This window comes from Anneissia japonica, unplaced genomic scaffold, assembly GCF_011630105.1.
Source record: "Anneissia japonica isolate Jap-2015-1 unplaced genomic scaffold, ASM1163010v1 scaffold17412_len611537_cov169, whole genome shotgun sequence".
Lineage (NCBI taxonomy): Eukaryota > Metazoa > Echinodermata > Crinoidea > Comatulida > Comatulidae > Anneissia > Anneissia japonica.
This window is the reverse complement of record NW_022695890.1, coordinates 253,454-270,013: the sequence shown is the minus strand read 5'-3', so window position 1 is coordinate 270,013 and position 16,560 is coordinate 253,454. Positions and strand designations below refer to the sequence as shown.

General features: G+C 34.2%; 1 protein-coding gene across 2 annotated transcripts in view; it reads right to left on the bottom strand.

Moving 5' to 3' along the window:
* Positions 1 to 2,602: 2,602 nt before the first annotated feature.
* Positions 2,603 to 16,560, bottom strand: part of LOC117101596 (centrosomal protein of 112 kDa-like) — a 40,119-nt gene continuing 26,161 nt past the window's right edge. For both annotated transcript variants that reach the window (XM_033241582.1, XM_033241583.1), the window contains exons 14-27: positions 14,565 to 14,694; positions 14,383 to 14,475; positions 13,362 to 13,501; positions 12,050 to 12,185; positions 11,844 to 11,951; positions 11,447 to 11,629; positions 10,879 to 11,022; positions 9,693 to 9,779; positions 9,292 to 9,354; positions 8,873 to 8,925; positions 8,542 to 8,638; positions 8,234 to 8,323; positions 6,014 to 6,079; positions 2,603 to 5,339 (exon numbers count right to left, since the gene is read on the bottom strand). In XM_033241582.1, the coding sequence (XP_033097473.1) occupies positions 5,238 to 5,339; positions 6,014 to 6,079; positions 8,234 to 8,323; positions 8,542 to 8,638; positions 8,873 to 8,925; positions 9,292 to 9,354; positions 9,693 to 9,779; positions 10,879 to 11,022; positions 11,447 to 11,629; positions 11,844 to 11,951; positions 12,050 to 12,185; positions 13,362 to 13,501; positions 14,383 to 14,475; positions 14,565 to 14,694 (1,492 nt within the window). In that variant the 3' untranslated portion in view covers positions 2,603 to 5,237. The remainder of the gene's footprint in view (positions 5,340 to 6,013; positions 6,080 to 8,233; positions 8,324 to 8,541; positions 8,639 to 8,872; positions 8,926 to 9,291; positions 9,355 to 9,692; positions 9,780 to 10,878; positions 11,023 to 11,446; positions 11,630 to 11,843; positions 11,952 to 12,049; positions 12,186 to 13,361; positions 13,502 to 14,382; positions 14,476 to 14,564; positions 14,695 to 16,560) is intronic.

The window sequence follows — 16,560 nt, the reverse complement described above, 5'->3', positions numbered from 1 at the left end:
AAGGTCCGCATTTAAGAACGAAAAATTGATATTCGTAGATATATTTACTATGTTCTCCAGAGAATCGGAGATTCGAGCCAAAGGGTCCACTTTCGACTGAAACGAACCTCCCACAAATTAAGTCACGCTACGGGCCTGTATTGTTGTTGTTGAGGATGATGCTTGATGATGATGATGATGACGGCGACGACTTGATGATAGCGGTAATGATTGAGTCTGTAAGCTTGCAATTCAATATTAGTAGGTCTAGTACCGTACTAGTAGGGCTTGAAATATGTTTGATAAATGAACAAGAAGCTATGATAAAGTTACCATGGCATGGATGCATGTACGTAGAATTTTATAGATTAATATCCAAATTGGGAGCAAGCGAACAATTTTCAGAAAGGAAGAAATTTAAGAAAATCGCTTAGATATTGCTATCAATTGCGAGCACAACCATTTTAAAAATTTTTTTCAAAGGTTTTTGATCTTTTGACAGGGAGACGAGGAACAGCGACAGAAGTATAATGGATGAGATAACGCCATTGCACGAGTGATTAGGCCTAATGTTGTACAAAAATTTCGATTATCAATTTTGTCGTTTTTCACAACATTGTTGATTTCAGTCGCCATCATCCATGCGTTTCTCAACGAGCATGGGAAGGATATCTGATGGTGTCTGCGTCTCTGGCAATTGTGTGAATGTCATTAAAATGATATTCATTTTGTATTGGAGCACGGACGTTTTTACAAGAGAACATCAGGAATGAGTTGGTCTTTGGCCCAGGATCCATATTATTTGAGTTACAGTGACATTTGATAGCCCGGATGTTTAGTAACGTTCGGCGCAGTGGCTGCGATTTGGAATTGAAAGTTGGCGTTCGAACCTTTCGCTGTGCACTTCTCTACACATGCATTCACTAATATATATTACAGGTTTTATTATTCAAATTAGTTTTGCTCTGTAGCAACGTAAACACAACACAAAAGATTCGATAAAATGCCTAAGAAGAACATCCGTTGAAGAGCTAGGCCTATGCTTAATAAGATTGTAACATTGTTTCTAAATTTGAGTACTGGTTATACTTTATACTTTGAATAGAAGTATATGGTAGGCCTACTATGGTAAATCATAGTACGCTACGAAGCACTGAACAGACCAATTTACACAAACAGGCCTAGGTGTTGTTTATACATACATTCATATATATCATATATACATATATATATATATATACATATATATATATACATATATATATACATATATATACACATATATATACATATATTAAGTTATCCATATCTAATTGTAACTTGAAACTTATGAGAAGAATGACTTACAATCTTTTCGTTTATTTCTCTGTGGAGTTACTAGATTTCCGTAATAAAACCTTACGCCCCGTCTAATCAACGAATGTCAGCCCAGATGAGCGTCGATTTGCGCGCACCAATCAGATGGATTAACTTAGCTTCAATCATTTGAAATCCATACAGATGCAAACCACTGCCTGGCGCACAATTACTTAATAGTTCTGATGGTTAACTCGAATGTTTTCAGGCACCGATTTGTCAGAATATTTTTGCAATAGAAACTGTAATTAAGGTAAAGAACATTCAGCGAACGAGGTACAGGACGCATCTCTTGCGCGTACGGGACACGTCTCTCCGGGGCTGGTTGATGCAAATGTGAAAAAGTTGGGCATACCTCTGGCTACAAAATGTGTTTCATTCTTTTGTCTGCTTTAATTTCACGGCTTGATATTGACACATTGTCCATTATCTTATGATGCATGACTCGTGTTGACGTCTGATTGATCATCTGTCAGAATCTACTAGTACTCTTCTGTCGTATTCGAAAGATTGATTTTTTACAACGCGCATATATTTGTGAATATTAATATCTGAATATTCGTTTGTCATAAATCCATACATTTCTCTTCCATCAATAACTGATTTTCTTCGCAAGACAGATAAAAAAAAAATTACCTCGTAGCACATCTGCCTGCTACGTACATCTATACATGAACCTATTAATTAATAGTTCCATACAGATATGCTACTGTTAGGGGAAGGGTTTTCGAAAATGTATGACGTAAACGAATTCGTTATCTTTTTCGTAAGCCTGTACATTACTATAAACAGGGAGAATAAGAAGTAGCAGCATTGGCAAGAAGCTGTCAATCCATCTGTTACTTTCCAATCACAGCACACGACAATGCAAAGCGTCCACAATAACAGAAAAAAAACTCGAAAATCTTCCTTTTTTATCTAAGTAGTGTTGGAACTTCGGATGGGCACCAACTTCGGTTTGCTTTGATGACATAAGCCTATAACGTCACCACGTCACGTCACGTTTGTTTATATATTCTATATTTGATTTATTGATATCTGTATCCAGATCATTAACTTACAACATTTTTCTGTTTTTACATTCAACCTGTTTATCAATAAATCTTAGGCACACACTGCTATCGCTTCTTATGCGTATTACGTATTATTGCGAAATTTGCGCACCTTTCGCAAAGCGCAATGATGCACTTCCGATTGTACAGCGAGCTTTGTGTTTGTGTAACCTACGGTATTATACCATGTGTTGTAAAAGAACAATAAAAACCAATTTAAAATACAACTATAACCAGTTTATTTAATCAAGAAATTAACGACTTTCATATTTACAATAATAAAGTACCAATATCGTTCTTACGGTCGTTTCGTATCACAAAAATAATTCCAATTTACAAAAATATTGTAAACAGATTGGTTATTAAAAATATGGATAGCATAATAACCATGAAATTACACATGTCAATTAACATATACACTCACGCACATGCAGATACCCGAGAGGTGTTCTAATATACTTTGATGTAAAATGCGACGATAGGCCATTCGTGTTGTTCCAACGGCCAAATCCATTTGCGTTTTACATACAATACATACAATATGTGAATTGAATATAATATTATTCAAGAGAAAATGGGGCACAGTTTTTAAGTAGGTCGACACTGAACGCAATTTGTTTCACGCTATAGTTAATGTACATAATCGATTTTTGTGTTAAATATTCAGTAAAAAATAAAGTCAAGCGATAAAGCGTTTCTGAAAATGGGTCGCTTTTTTAATCGATGCAGTTGCTACATTGAGTGGTTTTGAACATTGGTGGTTGATACTTGCCTTCCGACACATAGTTATGGGCTAAATAAGAACATAATGAAAGACAAAAAACATTCACCAATACTACCACTATATTTGATCCCATAACTATCCGTGGTGATAAAACTGAACGCATCAAAAACCAAATTAAAAAATAAAAGTGCTCATACAAAAATATTACCGTAATTAGTACACTATTCGTTCATACACACCGGTGCGAATATTATTAAAACACACCGGCGCGAATATTATTAAAACACACCAGCGCGAATATTATTTAAAGCCGGAGTTTTTAGGGAGGTGTGTTTGGTGTAAAATAGACAAAATAAACGACCATTCATTTCACTGGAAATGTAAAACATAACACGAAGTTTATGCCAAACACGCATTATTGTATGGTCACGATAGCACAGATCCCTGGTAAGCGATCGTTTATACTACAGTAAAATCATAGAAATGGTTATTACTTAAACAAACGTAAAAGCAATTAAAAGAAATGAACTTTACATTTCTTTTCATCACAAGCAATATCTTTAATGTCATAGTAACATCAGCACCATCGCCATTTTGGCGTCACCATCGTCCTATTACACAATTTTGTGTCCGGATATGTAAAATAGCAATTTCTATCATCATCACCATCAACGTCATCATCATATTTATCTTTATCGTAATTATCAACACCACCATAATCATCATCATCACCATCACAACCACCACCACCATTGTTGTTGGCATCACCATCATCCTCATTATAAAATTGAGATACGAATTATTGTCTTGGGACAAATAAATAAAAACTAATACCTCTTTTACACTGCAAGAAAATGTAAATGGACATTATCCGGTATCACTCCGGAATTAACATACGCTTATTCGAAACTTGGCAGTATAATAAGGGTATAAGTATTATAGGCCTAGTTACTTGAGTTTGATTCGGTCTGTCATAAACGAGGACACATAAATACATAGCATACAATTTTGTTATTGTGTGAAGTACATTGAAAATAAATATAAATAAAATTCATTCTCATTTGTGTTATAAATGGAATGAAATTAAATTATCATCGTCATATTGCCGTCGTCATCATCATCATCACCACCACCACCATTGTTGTTGGCATTACCATCACGCTCTTTATAAAACTGAGATTTGAATAATTGTCTCAGGACATATATAATACATAGCATACACAATTCTATCATCACCAACCACCACCATCATCATCTTCGTCATCGTAATCATTAACATCGAGATATGGACTATTATTGTCTCACAACATATAAAATGCATAGCATATACAATTTATATTGTGTAAAGTACCGGTACATTGCAAATAACAAGAAATGCAGAAATTTCATTCTCATTTTTGTTATAAATAAAAGGAATGGAATGAAATCAACCATCATCCACATCATCACCACCACCACCACTGTTGTTGGTATCAGTCATCCACATTATAAAAATCGAGATACGGATTATTACGGTATTGTCCCAAGAACATGTAAAATGCACATAAAATTTATATTGTGAAACTTACATTGCAAATAAAAAGAAATGAAATTCATTCTCATTTTTGTTATAAATAAAAGAAATGGAATAAAATCAAATCATCATCGTCAAATTGTCATTTCCATCATCATCGCCATAGTAACCATCACCATCGTTGTCGTCATCATCACCACTGAACATTACCACGATGGTCGGTCTCGCTAAGCCACGATTGGATATTATTCCAATGTCCCACAAAACGAACACATGAATTTACAGTCGCACACACGTGCGTTCTGTGGGGTAAACGCGTATTCGTTGCCCTGTTCTCATTGGTGAGTTTGATTGACATTCCAAAAATGCTCATTAACATATTTTGAAGCAATCAGTACATAGGCTTAATCGAAGACAATATAATTACTTAATGTATAACAACAACAATGACATTTTATGTTTGAAATCTGTGCATTACTAATAATATTAAAATGTGACCAAACCCTGTAAATAATATTATCAAAAGTTTCATTATAAAATGTTATAAATTTTAAAAATCATTTGGCAATATGAACCTCATGCGTTTTATGCTCAGGTGCTTTCTTAGCATCCGTCATGACGTGTTCTGAGCATCTATCTCTTCTTGCATAACGTTGGCCCTTTGCTGGAGGGTGTTAACTTGACTCTTTAGCGAAGATATCGTTTTCTCCAGTTCCTGAAAAACGATCGCGAAAGTGAACAAGATTTATGTACCTGTCAAAAGCAAACATCCTTAGCTATTGATGCATTGATTGGCTGTGACATTCATGCATAAATAAACCTAAACAGAGCGAAGGAATTTGATGTACCTTAATTTATTACAATGTTGCACAGTATTACGACAAAGGCACACAAAAATGATGCATTCATAAACATTACACAGGTAGACAGAGAAAAGTGGTGTAGATATGTAGCTTACAGTTGGGGATCAAGGAATTCGAAAAAGCGGGGACATAAGGAGGGACTTTCACAGTTAGAGTGTAGACCACTCCAGCCCCAACCTGGTTGTGGCTGAGATAAGAAAATTTATGATCATGGCACTTCCAGGTGGCCGAAAATAGCACTCGCAGACCTAAATTTGATTACTAAAATTTGGGGAAGGCCCAGGCCGACTCGGCCCCCTTGATTCCGCCACTGGCTTGGTAAACTTGTTTACCATCCAATTCCTGGGTGTTTGATTGAAACCCTTTCAAAATCTTTTGCGAAAAGCGCCATATAAGTACTAAAGTTTATTTTAATTTGAAACAATGTATAAAAACATTCACCACAGACCAAGCAGGTAGATAAAATGCCTTGACCAATGTGACCACGTGACGTGCCGCTGTGTCACATGCTGGTGGATCAACTCACCTGGTGGACACTCTGTGGCAGCAATCCTCGCAGTCTATTCTCGTGTTCTTGCTTCAGCTGTGTAATCTACATCAGGGTAATAAAAACGTAAAACAAAATATACATGACGACTAAGAAGATGTGATTTGAGCAGTCCAAATGTGATGGCATTTTTAGGACTTTCAACTCTTCTAATAAACAAACAAACTCCACCTACGGGGTCATTGGAAGCAGCTCTGTCCTGCAGAAGACAGAACGGATATGCAGCTCACTTGCAAGAGCCTATTCATTCCGTACTGGAATACTAGGTCCTGTAGAAATGTTTTAAGCCTCAGACTCACTTGTTTTGTTCTGTGTAATTCATTTATATTTCTCTTCGTCTTCATGCTGGCTAGTTTTCACTAGTGTTTTACTAAAATTGGAGGAGCCTGAGTCCAAGATAAATGGTACTTAACAGGGAACAGCCAATATATTATTAGTTGGTTTGATCTCTGGTCAGCAACAAGGGTGTTTCGTGCTACTGAGGTTTGGGGGCTGTCATGATAAAGACAATTTGTTTTTCTTTTTAATGCGAAATTTTTTCATTTTCATTTACAGATTCAACTCTTGTTTTCTAGAGGAAATAAACTTTTGTATTTTGCGCTATATACATAACCATTAACATGTCTTCGAATGGGTAAACTTGGAAAATCATTCTTAAGCTGAACTAATATTAGTTGGTTTGATCTCTGGTCAGCGATCAGGGTGTTTCGTGCTACTGAGGTTTGGGGCTGCCAAGATACAGGCAACTTTTTTTTTTTTTCTTTTAATGTGAATTTTTTTAAATTTTCATTTACAGCTTCAACTCTTGTTTTCTAGAGCAAACAGACCTTGGTATTTTGCGCTATACATATACATAACCATTAATCATAACCATTAACATGTCTTCGAATGGGTAAATTTTGAAAGTCATTCTTATGCTCAACTAAGTATATTGCAGTATGGCTATAAATGTATACCCAATGAGACTGATGAAAACATTTCAATCAAATTGCCATATTAAGAAAAAGCAAGTTCATCAATTTTTGGATCGATGCTTCATTCAAGTTGAGAGTATCCTTAATAATGGGTTCAACATACTCTGGCAACATAAAAGAATATCATACTTTATTTCAACTAGATCTAGAACCCATAAAGAAAACTTCAACTGTATGTTCAAAGCTAAGTTTATTAAGGGAATTCAGCATTAGGAATTCACAATAATACCAGTATACATTTATGTTCTACCAGTAGAATATTATTTGTTTCCAATTCCATCCATATTTCATACAGGCAGACTACTCTGTAGCACATTAATTGAAAGTATGAATTATAAAACACTTGTTTAAAATGTTAACATAATATGTAGATATTGTAAAAAAATTCTCAACACTGTTACCAGTAATAATAGATACAAAACAATGTTGTATTTTCTATCTATACATAAAATAGGTATAATGAACAAAATGGTAAATGTAGGCAATTATGTCGTAATTTGCAGCGTCATTGCTGAATTACAGCTAGGCCTGGTCGGTGAGTGTTTTAGCATCTGAAGTGTGGCACTCAGCTGTTATATCCTTCACGGCAAGGACTGAAGTGAAACTGAGCAAAAAGGACCGAGTCAAAAAGAAAAATAGGCTCCCAGTGCAAGCGTGTGTCTATGCCCTACAATGCCTTACTGTATTATGTTTCCTAATGAAGTATCCACATGGGATTTCGATATCAGGCAATGTGTGGTATTGTGTGTTTTTATATGACTTTTGTACAGTAATACGTAACTTAAGATGACACATGACCCATCATGTACCCCCCCCCAAAATTTACCCTTTCCGCAATCTTTAACTGCCAGATCATACCACAGTGTCTTTACCCCTGAGGGGCATAGACAAATACCTGGTATCTTATATAATTTTAACATAAAAGAAAACGCTGACACTGGAAAAAAAAATACTACTTAAAATTGAAGAGAAAAGGGTCAAGTGTCATTGCTGATTAGGAAATTACAGAGTACTTATTTCTCATACTCACAAACCTTTCCGCAATAAATCAACAGAAATAAAAGATAATGTTATTGTAATTTTTCTTCATGAAAAACCTAAATTTCAAATTACTAGTTGTCAATTATATTTTAGACAGCAAACATCCTATATAAAAATATGTACATGTTCAAGTCATCTGAACTTATAGACACATTTACAATTAAACAATTAATTATGTACTAACTTGTTCTTTTTGCTCAAATTCCTTCTGTTGTAGTCTCTTCTCCAGCTGTCTTACTTTGCTCTTCTGCGAGTCCAAGCTACTCTGCAGTGTCTGGAAACAGGAGACCAAAATAAAAATTAGAGACAAACCATTTTCTTTTTCGCCTCTTCTCCCCAGGGAGGGAAGGATTGATAAATTGACAATCATCTACGAAGAGGAAACAAAATTAATGGAACAGTCAGCCCCAGGTATTCTGCATCGAAAAAGTATTCACATAATCATGAACAAGATAAGATGCTGTATGTGATCATGAAAAACGTAATACTTACTCGTACAGCTGCGTCATGGATACGCCTCATGTTCTCTCTCTCTTCTTGAAGTTTCATTTTCACTTCAGTTTTCTGGTATTGAGCCGTGGCCTTCTCCCTGAAAGTTGAGAAATAAACATATTAGTCAAATGCACAAACGATTATGTATAAAGATACAGTATTTCTGCCTCTTCTGTGTATGTCATCAGCAAGAATGATAAAAAAACATTATGATACTTTCTTCATATACATTTCTATAATGGTATTATAACTTCTACTCAATAAACTTTACTTATTGTAATCATTCAACAAATAATATATAATAAGATTTTGTACTTGCTATAATCCTCACCCTTTAAATTTCTCTTTCAATTCTTCAACTAGAGTTTTCAACTCTGCTATTGTCTGTTGGAAAATTTATAAGAAAAATATTACTGTAGTATAAAATAAAGTAAATAAATATGTTATAGTGTACAATGTTAATGTTACTAAGCATAATAGACTTTTTAAATTTTGTTCAGTTAAAGAAAATTTTCAATTGAAAGCACTCTGTCGTGAACAAAAATGTTAAGGTGTGCGGTAAATTTATAAGGTGAAAAAATTTCAACTTGACAATGTATTGGACAATAGAGGGCAGCAAAGAACATGAGATGAATATTTCTTTAAAGGCTGAGCAGGGTTTATTTTTTGTTGTGGATTGCTAAAGCAACTTAAATAATATTTTTATTTATTTATTTCTTTACTTATTATTATTATTATTATTAATCTTACTTCTGCGGACTTGCTAAGTCTCTGCTTGTATTCTTTTTCAATCTCTTTCAATCTGGTGTTTGACTGAAAAGAAAAGATAAATAAGATTAAATATTCACTCTACTATATTGGTGAACAGATGTGTGAACAGATGTTATGCTATGTTTATAGATTTATTTCCTATGTGTCTCTTTCTATTTTTAGACGGGTGATAATATCTTAGCTCTTCCTCTTGGTTGCACTAACCATTTTGTTAAAGTATTAAGTTGGAATGTGGCCATTGCACAGTGTTTTTTGTAATTCTAGTGAAAAAAAAAGTGTAAAAAAACAGGCAAACACTTTGTAAAAAACCAACGAGGGTCTGTGTAGTGAGAAGGAAGGGGCTGCTGGATCTGTCTCACACTTTCAAATAAAATCCTTACTTGTTCAATTGTCTTCTCAATCTCAATGCCATGCTGTTGCTGCTGTTGCAATCGTTTCTGCTCGAACTCAGATTGCAGTCGATTCAGCTGTAAAAAAAGTTTGATACAAACCATGACCTGAATGACGACGTTAGCTAGTAAAATATTATGTCGCAATAAAAACAATTTTTTAATCAACAGCAGAGGCTACGTACACTACCTACACACTTGATTTATGTATTTATATTTCACTATATGTGCAGAAAAAAATAAAACAGACACATTTACTGCACTTCATTCTATGATCCACTGTAAAGATCTTGAGTGTTAATATGAATAATATATATTTAGGAGTATCAATATTAGGAGGCATGCATCAATAAAAACTATGAGTGCGCATTTCTGAAAGTGTTAATATCTGAACACGTGCATCAATATATTTTAAGTGTCAATATCAGGACGTTTGCTTAACTGAATGTGTGTCAAACTCGGGATTTATCGATAAAGTAATTACAAATCAACGAGAAGAATTACTATCATTTCAGTTATACTCCTCATTATTTGGAATGGCTGCAAAAAAAAAGGATCATATAAATGATCTGATTTACGGGCTTTGCACTATGAATATCCATAAATTGATCGCCAGCCAATTAAAGGATACACAAAGATTATAGGCACGTTATTATTTACGCATCTGTTAATTGACGAGGACAATTTTTCATTATAATTTTCTATTGATAGTTAATACTTTACTTAAAGCCAGACTCTGGAAATTCTTCTTTTTTTTTTTTTGATACGATGTACAACTGATTTTTCTAAGAAACAAAAACCATATTTGAGGAAAAACTTGGAAGTGGTTAATGAGACACAGATTTTTGAGTATTTAAAAACTTGGGGAAAAAGGGGCATGACCACCTTTTTTTAACCTTTTTCCCCCAGTTTTTAAATATTCAAAAATCTGTATCTCATTTAGCAGCTTCCGAGTTTTCCATCACATGTGCTTTTTGTGTGTTAATCCGTTCTACCATAGAGAAAATAGAACAGAATCTGTTTTCTCTATGGTTCTACAACATATTAGTAGCCTTTGTCTCTAATTACAATAGAGATAAAAGACATTTGTTAATATGGGATGACAAAAAAATGGTCTTTAATTGGAGGTGGTCTTTTAGTGGATGTGGTCTTTAAATAGAGGATGACCTATATGCACCTTTGATTGGTTTTCCCTGAGTGCTGTTTGTTTCTCCTCTTCCCTGATCAGCCCTAGCTCTGTCAATTGCTGTTTCCGAAGGGCATTACTTTGTACTAGCTCTTCCTTCATCTGACCTAACTGCAGCTCAAGATTTCCAATTTTCTGCAGGAGAAATACGAAGAAAATTAACACATCATTGGCAGTGCCAAGTGACGCATGCATGTAAAATGATTGGAGTAGCATTTGAGGATGAATTGCCTGAATCAAAAAGGGAAAATCTACATACTTGATGGACATTATACGTATAGGACAGAACCTTAGTACTCTGTGCTAATGCGAAAAATTGGAAAAAAAGTACCAAGCAAATGTAAAAGAGGGATGTCGGAGAATGACAGGATAGATGGTAAGAGAATGGCATAATAGATAGAAGGGCACGACTCGACAGAACTAGTAAGACAGAATGTTACAGCTAAGTCAAAGGCTATAGCTTTCATTGACGTCATCGCAGCCATGGTCGCTGCCAACAACATATCCATTAGAAGAAGGTAAAAATATTTGGGAAAAAAAACTGTCATCCTTCTTTTACCTTTGCATCCTTCTCTTGTCTGTCTTTAGCTAGACTCTCCTGTTGTTCAAGTCTGCCTTGCAACTGGCTTACGTGAGTCTCTAGGTCTTTATCGTGGTTTTGCCTCATTGTTTCTTTTTCAATGTGGTAGTCGTGCAGCAGCTGAACTTTTTCTTGCTCAAATCGTAGCTTCAGATCAGATAGCTAATAGACATAAATATGTAGGTTGTCAGCAGGACAAAGAGGAGGATTTGAGAAAGACATAAGCAATAGGCATTTGAGTGGCTACTAATTACGATGATGAAGGATAATACTATTTTTGTGAATTATCAGCTGACCTTATAAGAAAAAAAAAATTATATTTATGACCACATGGATGAGTGGTCGTAATAAGATGAGTTTGAATTTGTTTACCAACCATTTTTTCATAATTTTGTGTCTCTTCTTGTTGTTGTTTGGTAAATTCTCTTGTTTGTTGTTCACGAAGGGATTTTGACCTCTGGAGGTCAGCCTCTACTTGAATCATCTAGAAAGAAGTAACAGAAAAAAATCTCATTATCAAGACAGTTTGTTCACCTACAACTTGAGTGCCTTTCCATCTAGCCTACTAATGTGTTTTCTTACCTGTTCTTTCATATCATCAAACATCTTTGATGAGTTCTTTTCCACCTGGGCTCTGAAACCCTCAATTGCTTGCTGTGACTGCTGAGCCTGTGCCTTCTGAGCTTCAGTACATTTAAGAATCTGTGCTTCTTTCTCACTATATGGATAAAAAAAAATCCCAATTAATTAATTATTAATTAAAAGGGATAATTTTCTCAATTTGATATGCTATATTATCAAGCTTTATACATCAAATATATCATAAAAAAAGTAATATATAAATAAATTTTTCAACTTTCTTGACAATATTATGTGTTGTATTTTTTGTTCTCTACTACAGAACATGCTCGTTTAAGCGTATTAGAAATTAATTTTCTCAACATATTCTAGAAAATGCTTCCACCCAAAATACATCTTCCCAGAAAACACCCCTTTCAAAGAATGACTGTATATAATTAAAGACTTCTTTATTTAAGATGCATACTCAATACTCACACACTGTATTTCATTGTATTCAAGATTAAATCAAAAAAATTAAATAAAAACAACTGTAAACATAAATTAAAATTTAAAAAAAGTAAAAAATTGAGAAACAAAAAAATGCTTATTTCCCTCACATCTAACAGCAAGTACATTTGGCACTTACAGGATGAGAAATGATGCTATATACTTTATAAGGCTTAGGGAGTGGAGTTTTTTAAGTCGTGATAAAAAGTCCTGCCGTGACAGGAATTGAACCTAGGACACTGGGATCAGAAGGCAAGCATCTTAACCACTATGCTATTCAACTCCACGCCAAGAAATGATTGGCTGAGTCAGCAGTGGCGTATCTAGGAGGAACAGGCAGACCCCAAAATACATACCCCACCCCCTTGAAATTTTTTGAAGCAAAAAAAATCACACTCAAGTAGATAAAAATTACCTATTACTTTATTTTACAAGCTAGCACACACTCATTTAACCATCGAGCCCCCACCTCACCATTGTGTCCCCACACCAGTCCCTTCCCCATTTCTAGACTCCTAGATACCGTAAATGCTCAAATATGAAATTTTTGAAGGCTTCAGTGCAGCGCTTATAAGAAAAATATTGGCCTGGCCCTTTCCATTCCCTTTCCCATGTTACCTACCTCATGTATCTGCCCTATCATAGGTCCTAGTCATCATAAATAAACGATTATAAAGAAATATCTTCACTGTGTTATTTATTCATTTTAACACTGTATACATTGGATTTAAAACCCTGTTTCTGTTTGAGAGCGGAACTTAAAAATAATCACGTTTGGTGCGGCGCATTTACGGTACGCCATTGTGAGTCAAGTCACATGACTAACCTAACAGTTTGTTCTAGTTTCCTTATCCTTCTATTCAATTCCTGTTGTTCCTGTTCGTGTTCTTTCTTGAGGCTGTGCAGCTTGTTTTCATGTAGGTGCTCCATGTGCATTTTGTCTTGCTTCTGGATTGACTCCCATTCCTGAAAACAACATATTCAAGGTAATAATTTATTTTGATTACAACTCATTCAATATGAGATATTTTAAGCAGAATGGAACAAATATAAACAGTTTAACTGAACATTGAACTGGATAATGAAGTCTTGATAAACTGGCCTTACTGCTAGAAGGTAAGTACAGTAGGTACAATCAGAAATGTGTCTAAGAAGCTCACAAACGCATGTGTTTGCGTACCGTAAACCTCGAATTAAAGCCCAATGGGCTTAATCTCGAGATGAAGCCCATCTTTAATTGAAGCCCCCTCTTTAGTTTGCAAATTCAGCCTCGAAAAAAAGCCCATGAGCTTCTTTTCAAGGTAGCATAGGCTTCTTTTCGAGATAGTACAGTACATACACTGTACATGAATTTCTAAAAACAAAATAAATTGAAAACAAGCTTTGTTTATACAGTAGTTTAGGTGATTTAATGCCAGTAAAATACACCCACTGATACAGATTGATGTTACAGTGGCCTTATCTATTGTTTCATATTACAAATTCACAGAATTTACAGCATTCATTTTGAAAAGAAGCCCCCATCTTTACTTTGCAAAAATAGTCTCGAAAAAAAGCCCATCTTGAAAAGAAGCCCACTCGATAAGAAGCCCATCCAAATTTCGCAAAAAAAAAAAGAAGCCCAGGGCTTCAATTCAAGGTTTTAAAATATGTTTAACCTTAGCAACAATTACTATGGGGCGGGGCTTAGTGGAAAAGTCAATTTTTTCCTGCTATTGTGATTCATGTTGTTCTTTCTGGCATTTGTTTTTCTTGAACTATTTACAAGCAATGGTTTCATTTACTTTGCAAGCACCTTAAACTCCAATCTACAGCTAAACTACTTGAATGCTGCAGTAATTACTTACTCTAAATTGTCGTTGACGTTGCTGTTCACTCTCTTGTAAAGACTTCTTCAACTCCTGAATTTGTTGTCCCAACTCACTGATTGTGTCAACTGACTAAAGAAAGCAGTGCTTAGTGTTAAAATATCAATATATTACATAAATTTTATTATACCTGGCACATGCAAGTTTAGCAAATATGTTACCTTGGATAATGCTAAAGCATGTTCCTGCTTGAGGTACTCTATGCTGGCATCGGTTTTAACTTGTAATGACCTCCGCTGCCTTCCACTGTCTTCCTGAAGCCTAACATGATCGTTGTGAAGAGTCTCAAATCTATAATACAATTAAAGTAGCACATCTTATCTGTTTGAATTAAATTCAATCAATGTCGGTATATACTGAACACTCATATCCGAATAATATACTGAACAAGTTATTTGAATTAAGAGTGCTTATGTCATGTGAATGGTACTCTCAATTCAAAGGCACTGATTTTCATTGGGGTCCACAAAAATACAAAAACGATAAACTGAAAAGAAAAGAGTATGGTAAATTTAACAATAGAGAGACCAATCAATTAAGTGAGAGCATTTTTATAAATATATTTATTCAAATTCTGGAATCCACTGTGGAACTAAAAGATGATTAATTGTCTGACAGAGTGCTTTTTTATCATTTTCGAGAAACATATTAATTGAAAGGAAGGTGTAATTAAGACGATAATTAACTATACGCAAAGAAAACCAGACAAGGCTTTCCTTATAAACTAGCAAAAACCTGACAAATGCGGATTCAACACTCGTTTAAACTGGCAAAAAAAAAAAAAAAATTGTTACCAGTTTATCTCGTTACATAATTACCAAAAAAATCTCATTACATAATTATTCTAAATTGTTCTCCCAATTACAAAAATACTTACTGGACAAAACTAATTTCTATGGGGCAAGCTTAAAATTCAAGTGAATATTTAACAATATATTTAACCCCTTGATTGTAAAACTTATAAATGGTCCAATGACATCTCAGGTGTTTGCAATCTTTGTGACGAAGAAATTGAAGATGTAAAGCATTTCTTATTAAAATGTATGACATTAGAAATAAAGAATTAACGAATATAAAAACTAAACCCTATACTTTAACTTTTTGATACATGGACATTTTTTTCAACATTATTGTATATTTTAGGAGCAGATTACTATATATATATATATATATATATATATATACACATTTATATACGTATGTATGTGTGTGTGTATGTCTATGTATGTATGTATATTTATATACATGTTTGTAAGCATGTGTGTGTATATATATATATATATATATTACAGTATATCTGTCTCTTATACACATCTAGATGTGTATAAGAGACAGGTACAGTGCTTTTTAAGCGAGTTCTGTCTGTAGTCAATGTCTGTTATTATTTTAAGTGTTGGCATGAAGTATGTCATCTATTATTAATATTATTATATTATATAGTATTTCCACCAGGGTTTATCAAGTAGGTAAATTAAAATTAAAATTTTATGAAGTGCAGCAGGTGAGTATAGTTTGTTAGTTCACTTGTTTACTTTATTACTACTACAGCTGATACTGAAATAATAGTAATTATAGAGGGTCGGAATGGCTAACAATCAATGCAATACAATGTCAAATGTTATTGATTATAACAATATATAGCTGAAAATAAAATTTTTTAATAACAGAAATATAAAACTGAATTATTATATACTGGTTAACAAATATGATATAAAAAATAATTAAATCAAATTTAGACTACCTTAAAATTAAGCATCTCTGAGAGCTGTTCAGCCTTGGTTTGTCGGAGACAGTTTCCAGCATTGGTGACAAACACAACCGGGACTCGGAGTTTGCCATGTCTGTCCCTTAGCTTGTTGAACGCACTAGTGGCCTCCGGCAGAACTTGATGTCCCCGGCATAGAACCCCATCAATATCAAACAGCAGACCAAAGCCAGCTTCTTTTATATGATGCTTGAAAAAAAGATGAGGAAAAGATTCTTTATTTCAAGATGACACGAATGAAGACAGTGTATTCAGTATTTGTAATCTCACCTCATTATTGTTGGTACAGTATGCATTCTGTAAATGGTAGGCAGAATGTTCAATAATAATATTGTTAAATGTTAAATGTTATAATATCTAGGCCTAGAAAATTATTTTTTAGTGCCTAGTAG